The 19,085-nt window shown below is 33.9% G+C and overlaps 3 protein-coding genes across 3 annotated transcripts; all 3 read right to left on the reverse strand.

The window, feature by feature from the left end:
* Positions 1-2,920: 2,920 nt before the first annotated feature.
* Phum_PHUM596660 (PHD finger protein, putative) lies at positions 2,921-9,907 on the reverse strand (the record flags this gene model as incomplete). Its single annotated transcript, XM_002432613.1, has 7 exons — positions 2,921-2,944; positions 3,193-3,526; positions 3,613-3,759; positions 3,831-3,971; positions 9,239-9,341; positions 9,456-9,569; positions 9,661-9,907. 7 exons carry the CDS (start codon positions 9,905-9,907, stop codon positions 2,921-2,923), a joined length of 1,110 nt encoding a protein of 369 aa, XP_002432658.1.
* A 266-nt stretch (positions 9,908-10,173) lies between these two features.
* On the reverse strand, positions 10,174-11,803 carry Phum_PHUM596670 (uncharacterized protein; the record flags this gene model as incomplete). Its single annotated transcript, XM_002432614.1, has 4 exons — positions 10,174-10,294; positions 10,394-10,697; positions 10,867-11,160; positions 11,257-11,803. 4 exons carry the CDS (start codon positions 11,801-11,803, stop codon positions 10,174-10,176), a joined length of 1,266 nt encoding a protein of 421 aa, XP_002432659.1.
* A 1,248-nt stretch (positions 11,804-13,051) lies between these two features.
* Phum_PHUM596680 (uncharacterized protein) lies at positions 13,052-18,705 on the reverse strand (the record flags this gene model as incomplete). Its single annotated transcript, XM_002432615.1, has 3 exons — positions 13,052-15,451; positions 15,520-18,650; positions 18,699-18,705. The coding sequence occupies 3 exons, from the start codon at positions 18,703-18,705 to the stop codon at positions 13,052-13,054; spliced, it is 5,538 nt and encodes a 1,845-aa protein (XP_002432660.1).
* Between the last annotated feature and the right edge of the window lie 380 nt (positions 18,706-19,085).

Consider the following 19,085-nt stretch of genomic DNA (forward strand, 5'->3'; position numbering starts at 1 on the left):
TTTCATCATTATTTCTTTTCCTCCTTACTTTTTCCCTTGCATTGTGAGCATTCAATAAAACTTTCAAATTCGCCATTTTTATTTTTCGATTCTTCTTCGTGACACATTTTACACGTGTGAATGATTACCTGGAAACAAACGAACAAACAAAAAAAAAAAAATTTTAATTTTCCAGCGATAACAATAACAAAACGATTCGCCGTCACGACGACAATTAAAACAAAACAAGAAATTCCAGCAAGATGACTCTTATTCAAAGTTCATGACCTTCGAGATGTTTATCCTCTCGAAGCAGAAGAAAATTAATTTTTCCAAAAGTTTACGAATTTCCGACGTCCGACGGAAAACATTCGCTCTGTCAAATATTAAAAAAAAAACTTGAAAAACGAATGAGCCCTACGCGATACCACGTGATCAAATGGGGGTCTACATCGCGGTCACTGATAACGATAACGAACCTAAACAAAAGAAGACTGGAAAATTCAACTGGAAAATCGTTTCGAAAACATACGCGCACGCAATCGTGGAAAACACATCCGATCCCGAGCATAACTCGAGCAAAGCCCTTGTAAGGAAAACTCACACGAAATTTTCTCGTGATAATATTAATAATAATATTAAAGATCGCAATGGAAATTCCAGTGAAAATTCCAGTGCTCGAGAAAAAAAAAACCAAAAAAAAAAAATTTTTTTTAAATCCGACGAATCTTGTTTTTTAGAGAAAAACCTGGAACGGATGCTGAAAAGACTCCTCCGACACTCGTAAAGTTTTATTAATGATAATAATAATAATAATAATAATAATAATAAGCCAACGGCCATAGCGTGCTGGTCACACCGGTTCCCGTACGATCACCGAAGTTAAGCAGCATCGGGCGTGGTGCAAACTTGGATGGGTGACCGTTTGAGAACGCCACGTGCTGTTGGCTTAAAAGAGCAAAAAAAAAAAAAAAAAAAAATGAGAACAAGACAAAGTAAGAACCAAAAACAAAATCTTGTTCTACTGTCGACCTGAGGCAGCTCGACGAGAATGTGAATTTCACTGCTTCTGACCCTGGCCACTCCAAAGATGTTAGTCACCGGAGCCCAGTTCAGGAGACAAATCGTTCCCATCGAATAAAGATGGACTCAGGAAGACTTTCAAGAATTGATGTGGTGCTATCTTATAATAAGTGGCACCACCAAAATTCGAGTATTTGTCCCTAAGGAATCGGGTAGAAACCTGGGATAAATACTTAAAAACCCCGACAAATAAGAGCCTTGTCGTGTTTAATGGTGGATAATAATAATAATCGAAACGTCATCATTCGTAAAGATTTTTATCAAAACATTATATTACAAAATCTATATGTAAATAAATAACCGTCGAAATAAAATTAATTTATTTGTTTGTTTTGTTTTTTAAAGTAACTGTTTTCTTCTTCTTCTTTTTTTTTTTTTTAACTTTTATCGAAGTAACAAACGGACAAACAAACAAAATGAAAAATCATCCGTCGAAAAAAAAAAAAAAAAAAAAAAAAAAAAACAAAATGTCGTCGTCGTCGTCGTCGCTAACAAAATAAAAATTTCACGCGTGATTTAATTCGATTTCGATTATGACAAAATTGACGAGTCCGAAACTTGTCTTCTCTCTCTCTCTCGCACACACACTTATATTCGATTTCGAAGGTCCTTTTCTTTCATTTTCATTTTACTTCCCTTACGCGCATACACGACATCGTTTTTCCTCATCATACCTTCCTCTCCCTTCCTTCGTCTTATCCCATCATCACGTCAATCTCTCGCTCTCTCTCTCTCTCTCTCTCTCTCTCTCCTGGAGAACGAGGCAATCAAATTAAAATATAATATAATAACTTTATGAAATGAGAGAGAGAGAGAGAGAGAGAGAGAAAAATAAGATTCCGACCGTGTTGGACGTCTTGCATCCAACATAATAATATTATTATTATTATTATTCATACGATATTGAAAACTTAATAATTTCCATTTTTAGTTACTAACACACAAATAATAATAATAATAATAATAAAGAAATAAAATTATCAACGTTCCAAAGAGAGAGAGAGAGAAAGAGAGAGAAGGACAAAGAGATAATATGACCATCTTGCTATAAATGGAAACAATATTATTAATATTAATAATAATAATAATAATAATAATAATAATAATAATAATAATAATGATGCATAAATCATGATTCGTTGATAATACGGTCACGTGATTTAATTTTTTAAATGAACAAATTTGTGTTTTTTTTAAATAGTTTTTTACGTAATAAACGAACCAACTCCTACAACCTTCCGGGCATTGTTTTCAATATTTATCTGTTTGAATCTCGCACGTGAAAACAACTTTGAAAAGAAGAAGAAGAAGAAGAAGAAGACAAAGAGAAAGAGAATGAAAGAAAGAAAGAAAGAAAGAAGGAAAGAAAAATATTTGAGATTCTTTACGAAAAATCACGATGAAAATAGAAAAAGAAGACAGAGAAAGAGAGAGAGAGAAATTATGTACTATTATCAGATCTAAACGAAACGAAAATAAAAATGAAAAAATCAAAAATGCCGACGACCGGAAACGGAAATACCCAAAAATGTTTTTGTTTTTTTCCTTCCCGCGTTTTTCACGTTTCAAAAAAAAAATTTCTCGATAGTCTTTTCCGATTACCGTTTTTTAATTCGATTTTTTTTTAACTAAATATTTCCTTAACGAGTTCGAGTTCGATATCGATTTCGAGTTTAAAAAAAAAAAGAGAGAGAGAGAGAGAGAGAGAGAGAGAAAGAAAGAAAATGACCGATGGCAAAACATTCTTGGGATTTTATATTTTGTGACATATTAAAAGAAAAGAAAAGATTTTCATCTTTGATCTCCATTACGGATATACGAAACCTCGGAGTTATCCATAATGAATTTTCTTATTCTCTTAATCCTTTTTTTTAAACCCATTCTTTAATCTTTTAATCTTTAAATTATCCTTTTTTAAACTTTTTTTTTTTTTTTACGATAATTAATTTTTTTAAAATAATTCTTTCGTCTACTAATTAGTAATTTTTTTTTGATACTCGAAAAAACGAAACAAGTATATTGTAGTGTTTTCCCCCTTCCCCCCTCCCCCCGTTTCCGGAATTTCGAATTTCCGTTCATCATCCCGAAAAAAAAAGAAAATGAAAAAAAAAAAAAAAAAGTTTGACTCACCCTCATTCCCGCATCCGGTTTTTCTTCTTTCACGTGCATCAAACCATCATCTCCGTCGACTCTTTTCAATTTGATGGCCGCCAATTTCAATTTCGGGGGTCTCCCCAATCTTTTTTTAGGCTCTGATGACGTCACCGTCGGCGTCGACATAATTTTTCCTCTTCCTCTACCCTTTGGTGTTTTTATCACCCCCGTGTCTTTGATCGTCTTTATCACGACCACTTCCTTTTCTTCGATGATTTCTTTTTCCGCCTTGACATTTTCTCCATTTCCTTCGTCTTCGATTGTCGAATTCGATTCCTCCGAATCTTGCGTTTCCTCGCTCGAAGATGAACTGATTTAAGTAAAAAAAAAAAATTTTAATTTCATTTCTTTCGTCGTACCTTTCCCTTGGGAAGGAACAACTGGAAACCATCTTACCTCGATTCGTCCGAAGAACTGGAATCGTCGATTTCCGATTGGCTTCCGTCGGATCCTCCCCGTAGCGTGAAATGTCTTTCGTTAGGTCTCAGAGGACCGTAAACGACAGTGTTGAGCGGAAAATATTTCAACTCGTTTGACGTGTACCTAGAAAATTTATTATTATCATTATCGAAATTCCAAAAAAAAAAATAATAATTTCCGTTTCCGGTACTCACTTTTTATAATAATCCGTATTCTGTCCGGGTATGAGTGCGACGGGATAATTTCCCGGTTTTCCCAATGATATTTTTTTAAAACGATTCGCTGGAAAATGTACGGTAAACGTCTGGAGATCAAAACAAGAAGCTCTTTTTTCCCTGGAAAATACCACAAAAAAAAAAAAAAATGAAAATTTCTTTGTTATCATCATTATCATTATCATTATTTCGTTTTTTTTGTAAAAACGGAAGTGGCAAAAACATCATCATCATCATCATCATCTTTTCCAGACTTGCGTCATCGTGGAAGGACAAAAATTTTTTTTTTTTTTTTTTCTCATCGTCGACAAACATCAACCCGAGTCGGATTAAATCGCTTGACAAAAAAAAAAGACGACAACGACGACGACGACGACGATGACGATGACGACGAAGATGATGATGATGATGATGATGATGATGATGATAATAAAATTAAAAAAAAAAAAAAAAAATTTAAATAAAAATAAAACCCGAAGGAATCGTGGTAACCCTATTAAAATGCAAAATAAAAAAACAGGTTTCGCTAACGACTCATTAAAGAATTTTTGATTTATTCACCGCGATACCATCTCAATTTTCATCCATCTCTCTTTCTCTCTCTCTCTTCTTTCCTCATCCTCTCTCTCTCTCTCTCTCTCTCTCTTTTACGTTTCCTCAGGTCGTAACTTTAAGTTAATTAGTCGAACAATCGAATAACATTTAAACAAAAAAAAAAACAACAACAACAAAAAGAGGAAACGGTTTCTTATTATTCGATCGTACTCGAATTTCCTCCTGGAAACGACTGGAAAAACTTGAGAAAATCCCTTCTTTTGTAAATTTGGAAAACCCGAAAAAAAAATCCAGCGTGGGCACACGCTTATTTTCAGGCTTGGAAACCTTTGAAAAAAAAAAAAAAAAAAAAAAATACTCCTCGCATCAAATCAAACAGTAAAATATGTAATTTATATTTACATATAAAAAGATTTTCCAGGACGATAAGCCATTGGGGTGGTCTGCGGACATTTTGGTTTTTTTTTCTTATGCAATTAAAACTCGTTCGACTAATTTAGTCCTTTTTAGTTTTTTTTTTTTTTTTTTTAATGAATGAATAATGAATTACGGTACGCGGTTGTTGTTGTTGTTGTTGTTGTCGTTGTTGCCTACAGTAACGCTATGATGGCACATTATTATCATCATCATCATAATTATCGATTCTTATTGATTAATTTCGTTGCACGAGTGAAAACTGCTGAAAATCTATCGAACCTTTGTGCGTGACGTCTTTCTCTTTCTCTCTCTCTCTCCCCTTCTTTCTTTTAACACCCGAGTTTACCTCTCTCTCGGTTCTATCCTCTAATGATGACCCGTGACGAACCGTGACACAGTTCGTTCTCCTTCCGAACGGACATTTTTTTTTTTTTTCAAACCCTTTTTTGTTTTGAATTGCCGACGGTTTCGAAATTATAACGAAACCGTTTATTTTTAATTATCTCGTCATATATATCGCTTCGTTTCCTCCTCGACCTCGTGGTCGTAATAGTTTTGACACGCCTGTCGAATTTAATTATCGCGTTGTATGCGCGTTATAAAATCATAAATCCGAGTGAACAAAAAAAAAAACGAAATTTTTCCTACAAACGCACGGAACAAACAAACAAACAAACAAACGAACGAATCCTTCCACGTTGATTTATTTTTTTTTGTTGTTATTATTAATTTATTGCAGTGTAGCCAACGTAAAATAAACAAGCAGACGTTTTTATCAATTTAAAAACAATTTTTGTATCGACCGTTAATTTTGAATTGATTAACAAAAAAAAAAAAAAAACAAATTTCCGCTGCAGCTCTTGCTTCTTCTACTGCTACTGCTACCACTACTACTACTACTACTACTACTACCAGGATCTAAAATGGCCAAGTACAATGCAAACGTAAGAGTTGGAAATTGGTACAACGAATTAATGTTGCAAAATGAAAAAACGAAACAATACGTGAGAAAAACAAAAAATGGCGAACTCAAAGTAATAAAAGCTCGACAATTATTCATTGCTCTATTGAAAGAAGTTCCTCTTTCGTTTCCATTCGAAGGACTCGCATACGGTGCCATCTTACAAATCGTTTGTAAGTTTCCCCCTCCCCCCCAAACAAACAAACAAACACTTCACTTTACAATTATTTATCGTGTGATAAACGATTTCGTTCCAAGCCCGTGAAAATCCTCCGCGTACGATATTCAAAATAAAAGAAAAACAAGGGATCGTCATGTCCGCCATAATAAGCTATCAGGACAGCGATGTGAGGACGACGTTTGCCGAAAACGATTCCGTCGTCGGCACTGGAATATTGACCCCTTGCTGTCGCAACACATGGACACTCGTGCCGGAAGACGAATCCCGACACGGTAAAGAAATCCGTTTCGGAGACATTTTCTACATAAAATTGGCCACGAGCGATCTTCCCCTTTACGTCTACGCTTTATCCGACAATCCGGGATTGCAAAAGGGTAAATGCAATCATCCCACTCTCAGACTATCGTCGGAAATAAATCCACTCATGAGGTGATATGCACTAATATATATATATGTTTCCCCTAAAACCTAAATATAAATTTTTTTTTTTGGGGTAGTTCAGAATGAAAATCATTCACGTGAATCCCCAGATGAGAGGGGATAACGAAGGAAATCCCGTTCCCGCGTTTGAAAACATAATCATCGTACAAGCCTCGTCGACGAAAGCTTTGGCTGTCGAGTACGATTCGTGGCTTGCCAATTATTTTGGCATGGAATGCGAATTGTCCGCTCACACGTATAAGGACCTCAGTCATCCCAAAATTCCGGATCCCAGAAATTTTTGGTCGTTTTTACTTTCCACCCCTTGACAATAATGACGGGGATCCGTTGAGCGTTGATAAAAATCTTCCTCCTCATTTCGAAAATTATGACCAGAAGAATTTCCAATAATAATAATAATAGTAATAATAATAATAAAATTCCATTCGTGATGATAATTTTCTTTTTTTCTTCTTCCGACGATAAACCAAAAAAAAAATCCCTTCTCGCTTTGGAATCCCTCGTCAGGATGTGATGATGATGATGATGATGTCACGTCGTCGATCGACGAATAAGAAAAAAAAAAAAAAAATTCGAGAGTTTTATACACGGTGGGAAAATTTTTGACACTTTTTTTTTCGTGACAGTCAGTCGTAACAACCACAACAACAACAACAACAACCAATCCGATTCAACAAAAGGCGACAATAACAATTAAAAAATTATCATTCATTAAAATCCTGAGTTAATTTTTTAAAAAAAATGACGGATGAAAATACGACGACGACGACGACGACGACGACGACGATGATGATGATAATAATAATAATAAGGCGGCATGAATACATAAACGGGTGCGTGTCTGTTTCTGTGACGTCTTTTTCTTTTAATCCTGTGACTTTAAAACCTAGAAAACCTTACAGGATTTTTTTTCTTTTTTTTTTTTTTGAAAAAAGGTTGACCGCCATTTATATTAACTCTCGATAATAAAAATTGTCTTTCGTAAAATAATAATAATAATAATAATAATAATAATAATAATAATAATAATAATAATAATAATAATAATAATAGTAATAATAATAATAATAATAATAATAATCCTTCTTTGACTTCGTGCCCCTGACGTTTTTTTTTTTTTTTTTTTTTAAGACTTGCCGGACGAGTTTTTACCTTTTTTTTTTTTTTTTTTTCTTAAAAATTTTTTTTGAATGGATCCATTGTTTCCGTGAATAAAATATTCAATAGATCATTAAGAAAATAAAAAAAAAAATTTAAAACTTCATCGCTTTGAGGTTCGATGGTATATATATAGAATTCATTATTATTATTATTATTATTATTATCATTTTTTTTTTTTGTTCAACGAAATTTTAAACGTTTTTCGTTAAAAAAAAAAAACCCGGTGTGTCCGATTTCCACCCACGGTATAAAAAAAAAAAAAATATTTCTTTCCATCGATTATCCCTCGGGAGAGGAGGGAAAGGGTCACCGAGGTGACGACAATCCTTTGGGCTTACGTTAAAACAAAAAAGAAAAAGAAAAAAAGAAAAAATCGACCGGTTCGTTTACTTTAATTCAATTTTTCTTTTTTTTTGCAAAACTAAAAGTAAATCGATCCGATGGGGATCCGATGAGAATTTTTCTAAGATCCCATTCGAATCATCCAAACATATTTCGAACTCAATTCCGAATTTTTCATTTCTCTTGCGTGTGACGCGATTTCGCACTCGTATGAGAAAAGGCTCATTTTCCAATTGTCATTTTCCATGCCCAAAAACGTTTTATCGGGAGCGTGACTCAAAAAAAATTTTTCCCGACCGGAACAGGGAAGTCCTTCGGTGAATTTTCTTTGTCTCGGATCGAAATGTAATATTTTAAACCTGAAATCCGGATATATGTATTTCCTCTCTCTATCTCTCTCTCTCTCTCTCATGTTAAAAAAAAAAAAAAAAAAAAAGTGCATCCACGTCGTTTTTCCCATTATTTATTTACCTCCCATTGTTAGTCTTTCCCTTTTTTAATTTGGCCGTCGGAAAACCGCAATTTCCCGTTTCCGATCCCAAATTGAGCGTGTTCACTTCCACGTACAGGGGATCTTGAGTTTTTTCCGCCAATCTCAGGTGAATGGTATCCCCGTAACAAATGGATCGTCCCTCTTTTTTCCCGTCACCGGATTCAATGTAAAAAGCATTACGAGCGCTCGGCGTCATGAACGGGGATCCGACGACGGGTAAATCCTCGGTGAACGTCGAAACTTCTTCGATTCGATTCGCATCGAACGACACGGAAAGATACAAATTGTTGGGATATTTATCGGTCGAATACGGGGGACCAGAAGCAACGTCGGGGACTAGAAAAAAATTATTTTTTCGTAGGTAACGTTCTCGTCGTAGTTAATTCCACGTCTGTTCGAAAACGAACCCGTTGGCGCGTGGATTATTACCTAGTAATTGAAACGGTCCGCCGAACGACAAACCCCACGTCGGACGACATAAATTAACACTTTTCAAAAAATAATCGAAAACGTTTCGAACTCTGAGAGTCAACAATTTTCTCCTTTCTTTTTGTTTCAAATACAACGCGAATTTATGTTCGAATTCTGCTTTGTCGTTAAACCAATTTCCAAGCAAAACGTTATTGTTATAACAACTCCGCGGCGGTTCCATATAATAATAATAATAATAATAATAATAATAATAATAAAATTACCGAAATGCGATGAAGTAATAATAAAAATATTTTTTTTTTTTTTCCCCACCACGGGGTGAGGGAAATCGTCGGGGAACGAGAAACGGGGAAAAAATTTCCCTCGAATGCAATTTCGCCAACGTAAACAAATTTTTTATTTACCTTCGAAGTTTATTGAATTCCGCGTTCCAACTTTGAGCCGATTCTATGGCTTCTTTCAATGGATCCATGTCTGCTCTTTCCGCAGCCTGTTTTTCTCTCAATGCTGAAAAAAAAATTTAATAAAAATCCTTTTGATTCATTCAAGTTTTTAAATGAAACAAAATAAAAAATTTTATAATAATAATAATAATAATAATAATAATAATAATAATAATACCTCTTTGCTCTTTGGCTTTTTTCTCTCTCGTATATTTTCTATATTCGTCAAATTTATGAGGAAAATCATTGTACATAATTTCAATTATGTCGGCCGAATAAACGGCTGTCAAACCTGAAACGATACAAAAAAAATAAAATAAATAAAAAAAATTTTTTCTATAAAAAAAAAACCTACAGTTATTATTATTATTATTATTATTTACCCATGTCGCACATGTTTTCGGAAACGAAACCGTTTTCCTGCAAGTAATTCCTTTCTTCCATTTCGACTTGTCTCCTTTTTATCGATGGATATTTTCTCTTGAAGGATTTGACACCCAAATACTCCGAGATTTGTTCTTGTATCATGAGCCATTCGGGTTTTTCGCCGTGAGGAAGACAGGATTGGGGAGGCCAACAATATTCTACTATTTGCTGTACCGTGACCGGCTTACTGAAAAGGCAAATCATATTGTTAAGGTTCGAAGGTTTTTCGAGTGATTTCGTTTACATAAAATTATTATTATTATTATTTTCATTACCACCCGTCCGTCAATATTTCCATTCTACCCTTTTTATTTATGCTGGTTTTTGTGGGCCCCTCGCCAGTGGCGTAGCTACTTTGAGATTCGTCTCCTATCACGCCTTGGGAACGCGTAAAAAAAAAAAAATTAAATTTATAATTAAATTACACGTAATTTCCTTTTTTTTGCTGAGGGGGGGGGGTGGATAAAAATTTAACAGTTACCAGTCTTCGAGGAAAATCCTCCCTGACCTTCAGAAGCGCTCATTCTTGTTTCTTCTTCGAAATTTTGTATGTTTTCCATTTCGGCGGGTTTCTTTTTCGGATGAGGCCCCCTTTTTTTAGGAATATAAGTTTGCTTTTCTAAAAAAAAAATTTATTAATTTATTTTTTTACCGAATTTAAAACCGTTGCAAAGAATATTCAATAAACACAAACTTTTTCTTTTTTTGTTAGGATTTTTTGTGTAACGCCTCTTAGGAGTTCCTTCGCCATCTTGACGTTCGTTTTCACCGTCAAATTTTTTCCTTTTTGTTCTCGTGGACCTTTTAACCTCTTTGGGTGTTATTGCCACAAATTCTTGAGCGTTAGGTCCCCACGATTCGACCAATGGACTGGGATTGGGTAGTACTTGCTTCCTTGGTCTTCCCCTTTTTCTCGGCGTTGGAGGGATAATAGGAACGGGTGTTGGAACCTGTATTTCTCCATTTGTTTCTTCAACTTTGATTTCTGATTGATCTGTTGCATTTGCACTTCTTTAAATTTTTAAAAAAATTTGTTTTTTTAAAAAAATTAATTAATCGAGTACTTTAAAAAAAAAAAAAAAAAACTTACTCTGATTCAATTTTAGTTAAAATATTAGGAAGAGGAGGAGCAGCAGGAGGAGGAGGAAATACTGGGCCCACACAAGCTGGTACTTGAGAAATATTAGTTTCTGTCGTTTCAACATTTGTCGGTATCAATTCAACACTGGCATCATTGCTTTCGTCAAGAGTTATAACTGGTATGCTAGATGTTGGTACTAATTCAGTTTTTGAAGGCAAATTTTCAGAGATTGTTTGAGAAATAATGGAAGTATTTGAAACAGTAACTTTAGGACTTTCTCTCCAGACTGTATCCGATGGGATAGCACTATCAAAATCAGTTTTAATAGGATTTACATTGTTCTCTTGCGAAGAACTCGAGGATTCAAATGGAGGTGCTGACGATTGCAATTCAGAACCTAAAATATAAAATATTTTGTTAGAAATTTGAAAAAATTGTTTTTTTTTTTTTAATATAAATTTATTTTACTTACTCGATGAATGTGAACTATCTAAATATCCATCTGACAGTTGAATAAATTTTTTAGGATGAGGTTTAAATGAAATTTCACTTCTTGAAAAAGGTTCTACATTTATATTTAACTTTGAGTTAAACACTTCAAAAGGTTCTTCATTTTTTAATTTCGATAAAATCACTGATTCATTTTTATTATTTAAAATTTCACTTTCTTCGACAGTACTACATTTGTTTTCAACACATTGAACTTTTGGATTTTGATTTAATTTTTTAAAAACTTCGACTGAATTTTTTGGACAATCAGAGGAAGTTAAAATAGTCCTTATAAATGCGGTTGAATTATCTGAATTTTCTACTTCCGGCTCTTGAGAAAAATTTACAACAGGTTTATTTTGTAAAAAACTAAGCAAAGTTGATGTTGATGAACTTTTTTTACTTGTTTCTTCAAAAGAAGAATAAATTTCTTTAGGACGTTCATCATCGTCATCAGGTTCAGGCGAACCTTCCTTTGTCATAGTTTCTTCCTTAGGTGTAATTTTGTAAATTTCGTCTGAATCTGTCATGACTAGAATATGAGTTTTTTACAATCTAAAAAAAAAAAAATAACAAACTTTGTTAGACTACTGTAAACAAATAAAAACCATTATACATTAACCTTTTTTAAAATGAATTTCAATTTGAAAAAATTAAAAAACCATAAATTTAGTAAATATTTCTCTTATTTAAAACTATTATTTTCGTATAATACGATATAAATATAGTAACGAATGTAAATCAAAAATATTTAATATAATTTGATTTCATAAACTTAACCAAAGTTGGTTACGTTAAAACCGATATACATTACGATAGAAAATCACTCACAATTATTAAATACTTTCGATTAATTATAAAATAAAAATTAAAATATATTTACGACGTCCATAAACATAAAAAAATTAAAAAAAAAAAAAAAAAAAAAAAGAAAAACTTGTAAATAATTTATTTCATTAAAATAAAACTAGTAAGAGTCGTTACCGACTCGGTAATCAATACTGCCATCAAAACAGAATAATTTCCGCCATTTTGATTTTAGTATTACAAGTTAAAAAAACCGGTAAAAACAAAACTGACGTTTATTTATATTTTTGTTTTAAAATTAACGGAAAAAAAAAGTAATACCTGATGTGTTTTACTATAATGTCGTTTTCGAAGTGTTTTTTATTTGAATTATATAATTTATAAGTGTGACATTTCAAAGTTTTTTTATTTAACGATGAAAAACGAAAACTCACCAGAAGAAATCCTTCCTAACCTATTTGATTCAAATATAAAAAGAAAAGAAATTGCTGGAATGTTCTAGAGTAAGTTTATTTATATATTTATTAAAAAAGGTTTACATTTTTCCAACTAATTATCATCTATTTACATATAAAATAATTCGTAAAATAATAATAATAAATATTTTAGCAAGACGACGCCATTACAAATTATTTATCGAACAATCTTAATAATACAATTCTAACAGAAACTTACAAATAAAAGATATTATTAATATTATTATTAAAAGTAACCATAACTAATATAATTCCCATTTAAAAAATATTTATAAATATATATTTTCTTATCAGGTACCGCAATTAATAACTAAAAAATCATAAATAATATTTTCCCATATAGGATGATCACATATATAAAAAAAAAAAAAAAAGGAAAAAAAAACTTTGCCCCGGTAAAATTGTCCCACGTACGTTAAAAATTATCAGTTCGAATTTCAGTAACCGACGATTAAATTAATTTTATTATAAGTTACCATTGTTTAATTATGTTTATCATCTCGTAATTGAAGTCTTTTTATCATTTTCCGTTGTCATTTTATCGACAACGGTTTTTTTTATTTCTTCGGATTGTTGTTGTTGTTGTGCGGGTAGTTCAAAAAGTGGTTTGAACCCTCCGATTAATTCAGGTTTAAAATTATCGAAATTAAATTTTGTCGTAGAGGGTTGAGTAGTTATATTTTCCGTTTCCGGTTCGATTTTTTCATCCGTAGTACCTCTAACAACAGTCCATCCTTGATTGTTTGTATATGTGTTATTTGAATTAACACTCGAACTTGCTTGAAAAGGTGCATCGAATCCACTTTTGTTTAATTTATTATCATCATCATCATTATCATCATCACGTTCTTTTTTAACGTCTAAAGGCATGGAAACGGTTATTATTTTACCATTTGAAATCCTTTCGTTAACATTTAATTTAATTTGTTTTTTATCATTTTTGTGTAGGGGCACGTTTGAAACTTGACCTTTTCTTTGACCCCCATCTGACATCGTATGCATGACTGCACCCAATGTGAATGCTGAATCTTTATCGTCTGCTATCGATGTTGAATATTCGCTAGGTGGATTCAATTGCACGCTTTCGTTTTCTTCGGTTTTCTTATTCGATTCCTCATTTGATGAATATCTATAATGATTTTTGTGAGAGTTTGTTGGCGACCTCAATTCGTTCCATTGATTGTTACTTTGCAAATGTAAATTCATGTCAATTCTTTCGTTGACTTTGTGTGATTTGTCAACAAGGATTTCCGATTCGGTTTCCATTTCTTCTTCTGCTTTATCATTTGAAACGGTTTTAACTTTTACTTCACTTTCTTTTGTTTTTTCACGGTCCGACGGTTGAGAGATTTCATCATTTCCTTTTTTCATTGGATTTAATAATGGTTTTTGTTCTTCGACTTTGGTAAAATTAAAAAATTTTTCTTGATTTTTTTTCGAATCTTCAACTATGAATATTTTTGAATTATCCGGAATTATTTTTTGGGGAGGTTTCGCCGGATAAACAATGTAAATATTTTCTTCATCTTTTTTCTGTTCGTTATACGTGTTGTAAAATGGTGGTAGAAAAGATGATGAGGAATGGTCGTAGTAGTTGTTGTCATCTTCTTCTCTGGTAACTTGAGTTTTTTGCGTTTTCACTCCCGGTGTGTGTTTGAGCATTTGTAGTGTCGTAACCGGAGTTCTTTGAAGTCTTCGTAATACTTTTGGTCCTTGTGGTGGATTATGAGAAAATTCAAATTTCCCGTGGAAATTTTGCGGAGTTTGACCGAATCTTTTTTGAACTCCGTGATTCGTCCATAATTCAGAAGGAAGTTTTCCTCTGTTCGTTATGAATTTCGGTACGATTTCCTGTCCTCCCATTTCATAATCTCTATGCGGTGGCCCCTCCTTATCCGGGTATTGAATGTGATATGGAAAATTTCCGTGTTCTTTATCGTGATACCGATTGACTCCATTTCTTCTATTGGGTATAAATCCGGGTGGTGGTCTGTGGTAAGGACCGCTACCGATTTTTGTATTCGGTCTAAATTGTGGCAAAATATTTGGCAAGTTTGGCTTTGGCTTAATGTTGGTTGAGGCTTCGTTAAAATTTTTACGAATCGGTGCCATCATGGGAGGAATCGGTCTTCTATATCGTTGCGGAGGACTGCTAGGCGGTATTAAAGTCGGTGCAATTTGTGGCGGCGGCGGCGGTGGCGGTAATCGATTTAAATCATTTTTGTTCGGTGACGTATTAAGTAAAAATGATGGTTTTCCATTCTTTTCCCAATGCGGTCTCGGGTAATTGATTGTACTTTCTTTGTTTTCTGCTTCTGGTGCTACGAAATTACCTTCAAATGTTTTTTCTGTTTGCGTATCTTTCGGTGGCACTAACTCAAGCGGTAATTCATCATCGGGTTTATCCGGTAAAGTACCATATATCGGCCTTCCCAATTCTTGTTTATTCGAAAATACAGGAGCCTTTAGTACCGGACCGTTTTGATAAAATTGTCCTTCTTTCGGATTGAATATAACATGTTTTTGAGGTTCTTGAGGAAACCTGGTTCCCTTGTCCTGGTAATGAGGAACGTTTGAAACAATTTCTTTTATGTTATTCAATTCCGGTTTTTTCTTCAATTGATTTTCTTTTAATTCTGGATTTAGTTGAGGTTTTGAAAATATTACGTATTGTCCCGGTTTCGGTTCTGTTTGAATTCCTTCGAAATCGTAGTCTACATCTCCGGGTCGTATGCCAACTCCAGCCGACGATTCTCCTGGATGATGAAATTGAGGACTCGGAATGAAATCGTGCGGTTCGTGATGATCAACGTTTTGAGAAGAAAGAATTGCTGGTAATGGTCTTTTGTTAGGCAATGGTTTACTTTCTGGTGGTCTTGGAATGTCTTCGTGAACCTGTGAAAGTTATCGATTATTTACGGTTTTAGTATAAAAAACAAATCACGTGTTCTTTAAAAACTTACCACTTGAAAACTTGCTGTCATTCCTGACGGTTTTGGAATCGGTCTAAAAGGTTCATCATCATCATAAGGACTCGCTGGAAGTGACGAAGCTACGTAAACACCTTGATGTAGAGGAGCGCCTCCTCCAAAATTTTGAATTTGAGTGTTTCCTACGTGTCCGTGAACGGCTCCTACTGTGAATTCAGTCGTGTATCCAGGATAGTTAGAATGAATAGGTTCTGGAATTTTCGAAATGGTAGGACGTACGGGTCTGGGAGGTACGGTGGATTGTGGAAATTTTTCTTCGACTCTTTCCTTGTTCTTATTTGTATCTTTTGTAGGTACCAACACAACATTAACATTACTCTGTTGCTCTTCCGAATCTTGTATTTTAGATGGTACCGTAATAGGTACCACTGTCGATTCAACCGTCGGTTGTTTATTCGTAGTGAAAGCAGAAAAATATTTTGTCGTAAAATCATTCTGTGGGGATTTTTCGAAAACCGGAGCCGGTTCTTTGGCAGAAACAACATTCGGCCTATAAAATTCAATGGTTGATTGTTTAACGTTTGTAACAAAATCCGATTCTGCAGGTTTCGATGTTGTCGTAGTAGTCGAAGAAGTTGTAGCATCCGTCGGTTTTGTTTGAGTTGTAGGTTTTGGCGTTGTTGTTGTAGTTCTTATCGTCATCGTCACTGACGGAGCATCATAATCTTTTTTTGAAGTGGAATCAGAAACGGTCGATTGTTTGTTATTGTCCGTGTAATTAACCGTGTAAAAATTATGATTTTTCGATGGAACAACGACAGCTACCTTTTCGTTTGTAGGACGTGATTTAATAATATCTTTGGGCAAATTTGGATATTTTAATTTTAGTTTAGGTGATGGAGTTGTCGTAGTCGTTGTCGTCGTCGTCGTCGGCGTCGTACTTTTCACTGTCGTCAAAGAAGGAGGTGTCGTCGAAATGTCAACATCGTAATCGTAATATTCATATTCTTGCTCACTTCCCGTAGCTATCGGTTCTTTATATTCCGATTCATATTTGTTAAAGTTTTCCTGTGGGTAGTTAACAGGCGGTGAATATTTTTGACCGGGTGGTCTTAATTCTTCTACTTTTGCCGGAAACATATCGTAGTCGTAATCTTCTGCTTCATTTTTTTCGTAAACTTTTTCCGTTGGTTTCGCTGTAACGATTTGTTTTTTCTCTGTTGTCGTTGTTGTTGTAGTCGTTGGCTTTTTAACCGTGCTACTACTTTGAATTTTTTGTATCGCCGTATCTTTATAGGTCACAGTCGAGGTTGCTGCGGGTGAAACGGTTTGAATATGTGGTTTTTCATCAACTTTTTTCTTCGAACCGTAACTTCCTAATGCAGGTCCTAAACCTAAAGGCATACCGTTAAAATTAATTCCATCTAAATCGCTGGTTGTTAATACATAATTTCCGGAATTTTTTATAGATGCTGAATACGGTTTGTTCGTCACGGTTCCTTCCGCATTATATTTAATCGTACTTTCCGTTTGTTTCGTTGCCCAATAATTTGGCGTTTTCGTTGTGCTCTCACTACTACCACCACCACCACCACCACTTGTATCGTATTTGTGATTTGGGTATTTTCCATTGCTACCTTTTTCGTATTTATATGCTCCCATTCCTTGAATTTTAGTATTTGCGTAGGAAGAGGATATTAACGGTATAGCCGTGTCTTTATTACTGTACTTAACGGGCAAGTTAAGAAGTTTATAAATGTTTGGATTATCGTGTACATTTGGCGGTTTGACTTCGTTCACTTTCGTTTCGATAAAATTTTGATGCGAATTCACCGTGTAGGATTTTTGAGTTGTCGGTTTTGTTTCCGGTTGTTTGAAATAAGTTGTTGTTGGTTTTGTTTCCGGTTGTTTGAAATAATTTGTCGACGGTCTTTCCGTTTCGAATCGTTTTTCGGTTGTTTTATCATATGGATTCCTATTAAAATAATCATTTTTCTTTTGTATGCTTGGAAATTTTAACTTTTGTTCGTATGTAGGTTTAGGAGAAGTTTTAAAGGTAGTAGTGGTAGTGGTGGTGGTGGTCGTTGCTGTTGAGATGACAGGACGTAATGTGTTACGTATAGGTGTGACCGGAAGAGGAGGAGGAGGAGGAGGGGGCGGAGAATATATTTCACGTGGAGGTGTGATAACTTTTTTATCAAGAAATTCTTCTAAATCGTAATCTTCGTATCCGCTAGTTGGGCGAGGTTTGTACGATTGATAGGGTTTTTCCGTCATGGGTCTATACGAACTGTGATAAATCGGTTTACCCTCGTTGTTGCTGTTGCTGTTGGGTTTATACCCGTGTCTGTTGGATTGACTGTTGTGAAAATTATTAACGATACGAAATTCCGGTACGTCATCATCATCATCATCATTTTGTTGTACGAGAAATGTATTTTTAGTTTTCGGTTCGGGTTCTTCAGCTGGTTTTATAGGTTTTAATAAATCCCCAACGGTTTTTATATTTTCTTTTAAATTTAAATCGTCGGCATCTTTAAAAATGGGTTCTTCATCTTCGGATATTGTTTTTCTTTTTATTTGAGAATCTTCATCGGTACTTCCGAACAAACTTTCAAATATGCTAAAAAAACTATCTTCTTCTTTTCCCGACTGAGGAGCGGTCGATGATTTTTTATTCGGCATACCCACGGATTCGTCATTAAAATATTCATCGTCTGATCTTTTCACCGAATAATGTCGACGTTTATCATCATCGACATATCCTGTAAAATCATCATTATCATCATCGGAAAATAATCTACTTTTGACATTTTCCCTACCGCTTTCTACGTTTTTAAAACTTTGAGGAACTTTAGTACCCGTCAATTTTCCAACCGGAACTTCCGTCGATTTTTCTTCGCCATCCTTTAATTCTAATTTTTTTACTCTGTTAAGTACGTTTACGTTATCCCCATTAGAATCCGATTGAACTTTAACAGTATCGGATTTTAAAATGAACGAAGGTTCATCGACTTCTTCCTGTCCGTTGGCGGTTAATTTAAAAATTTTCGAAACCGGCGTTCCATTCGTACTAGAATTTAAATATCTTCTAACTAATATTTCCGACGTATTATTATTATTATTATTATTTTGTCCCGCGGATTCAACGATCGTCAAATCGACTATTAATAATAATAATAATAATCCAAATAAGTGAAAAATACCATTACCTTCCATTTTTTCACCTGGAAAAAAAAGGAAAAAAAATTTGCAACATTTCCATTGATTTTATTGATTAGTTTCGTTTTACCAATTAATCAATAATAATAATAATAATAATAATAATAATAATAATAATAATAATAATAATAATGATAAATTTTTCCGACGCATTGTTTTTAAATTAATAATAATGATAATAAAAGAAAATCCTTTCACGCGAGAGTGATTTATATGTTTTACGAATAATTAATCTAAATTTTTTTTTTTTTTTTTTAACGTGACCCCTAACGCATTTGAAAAATAACGGTTTTTTTCGGTTATGTGTTACCTCCTTGACCTTGAAATCTCGGTTGCGCGATAACAAGTAAAAGCTGTTTTTAATTTTTCTTCTTCAT

The sequence above is a fragment of the Pediculus humanus genome, genomic scaffold (genome assembly GCF_000006295.1).
Source record: "Pediculus humanus corporis 1103172108315 genomic scaffold, whole genome shotgun sequence".
NCBI lineage: Eukaryota > Metazoa > Arthropoda > Insecta > Psocodea > Pediculidae > Pediculus > Pediculus humanus.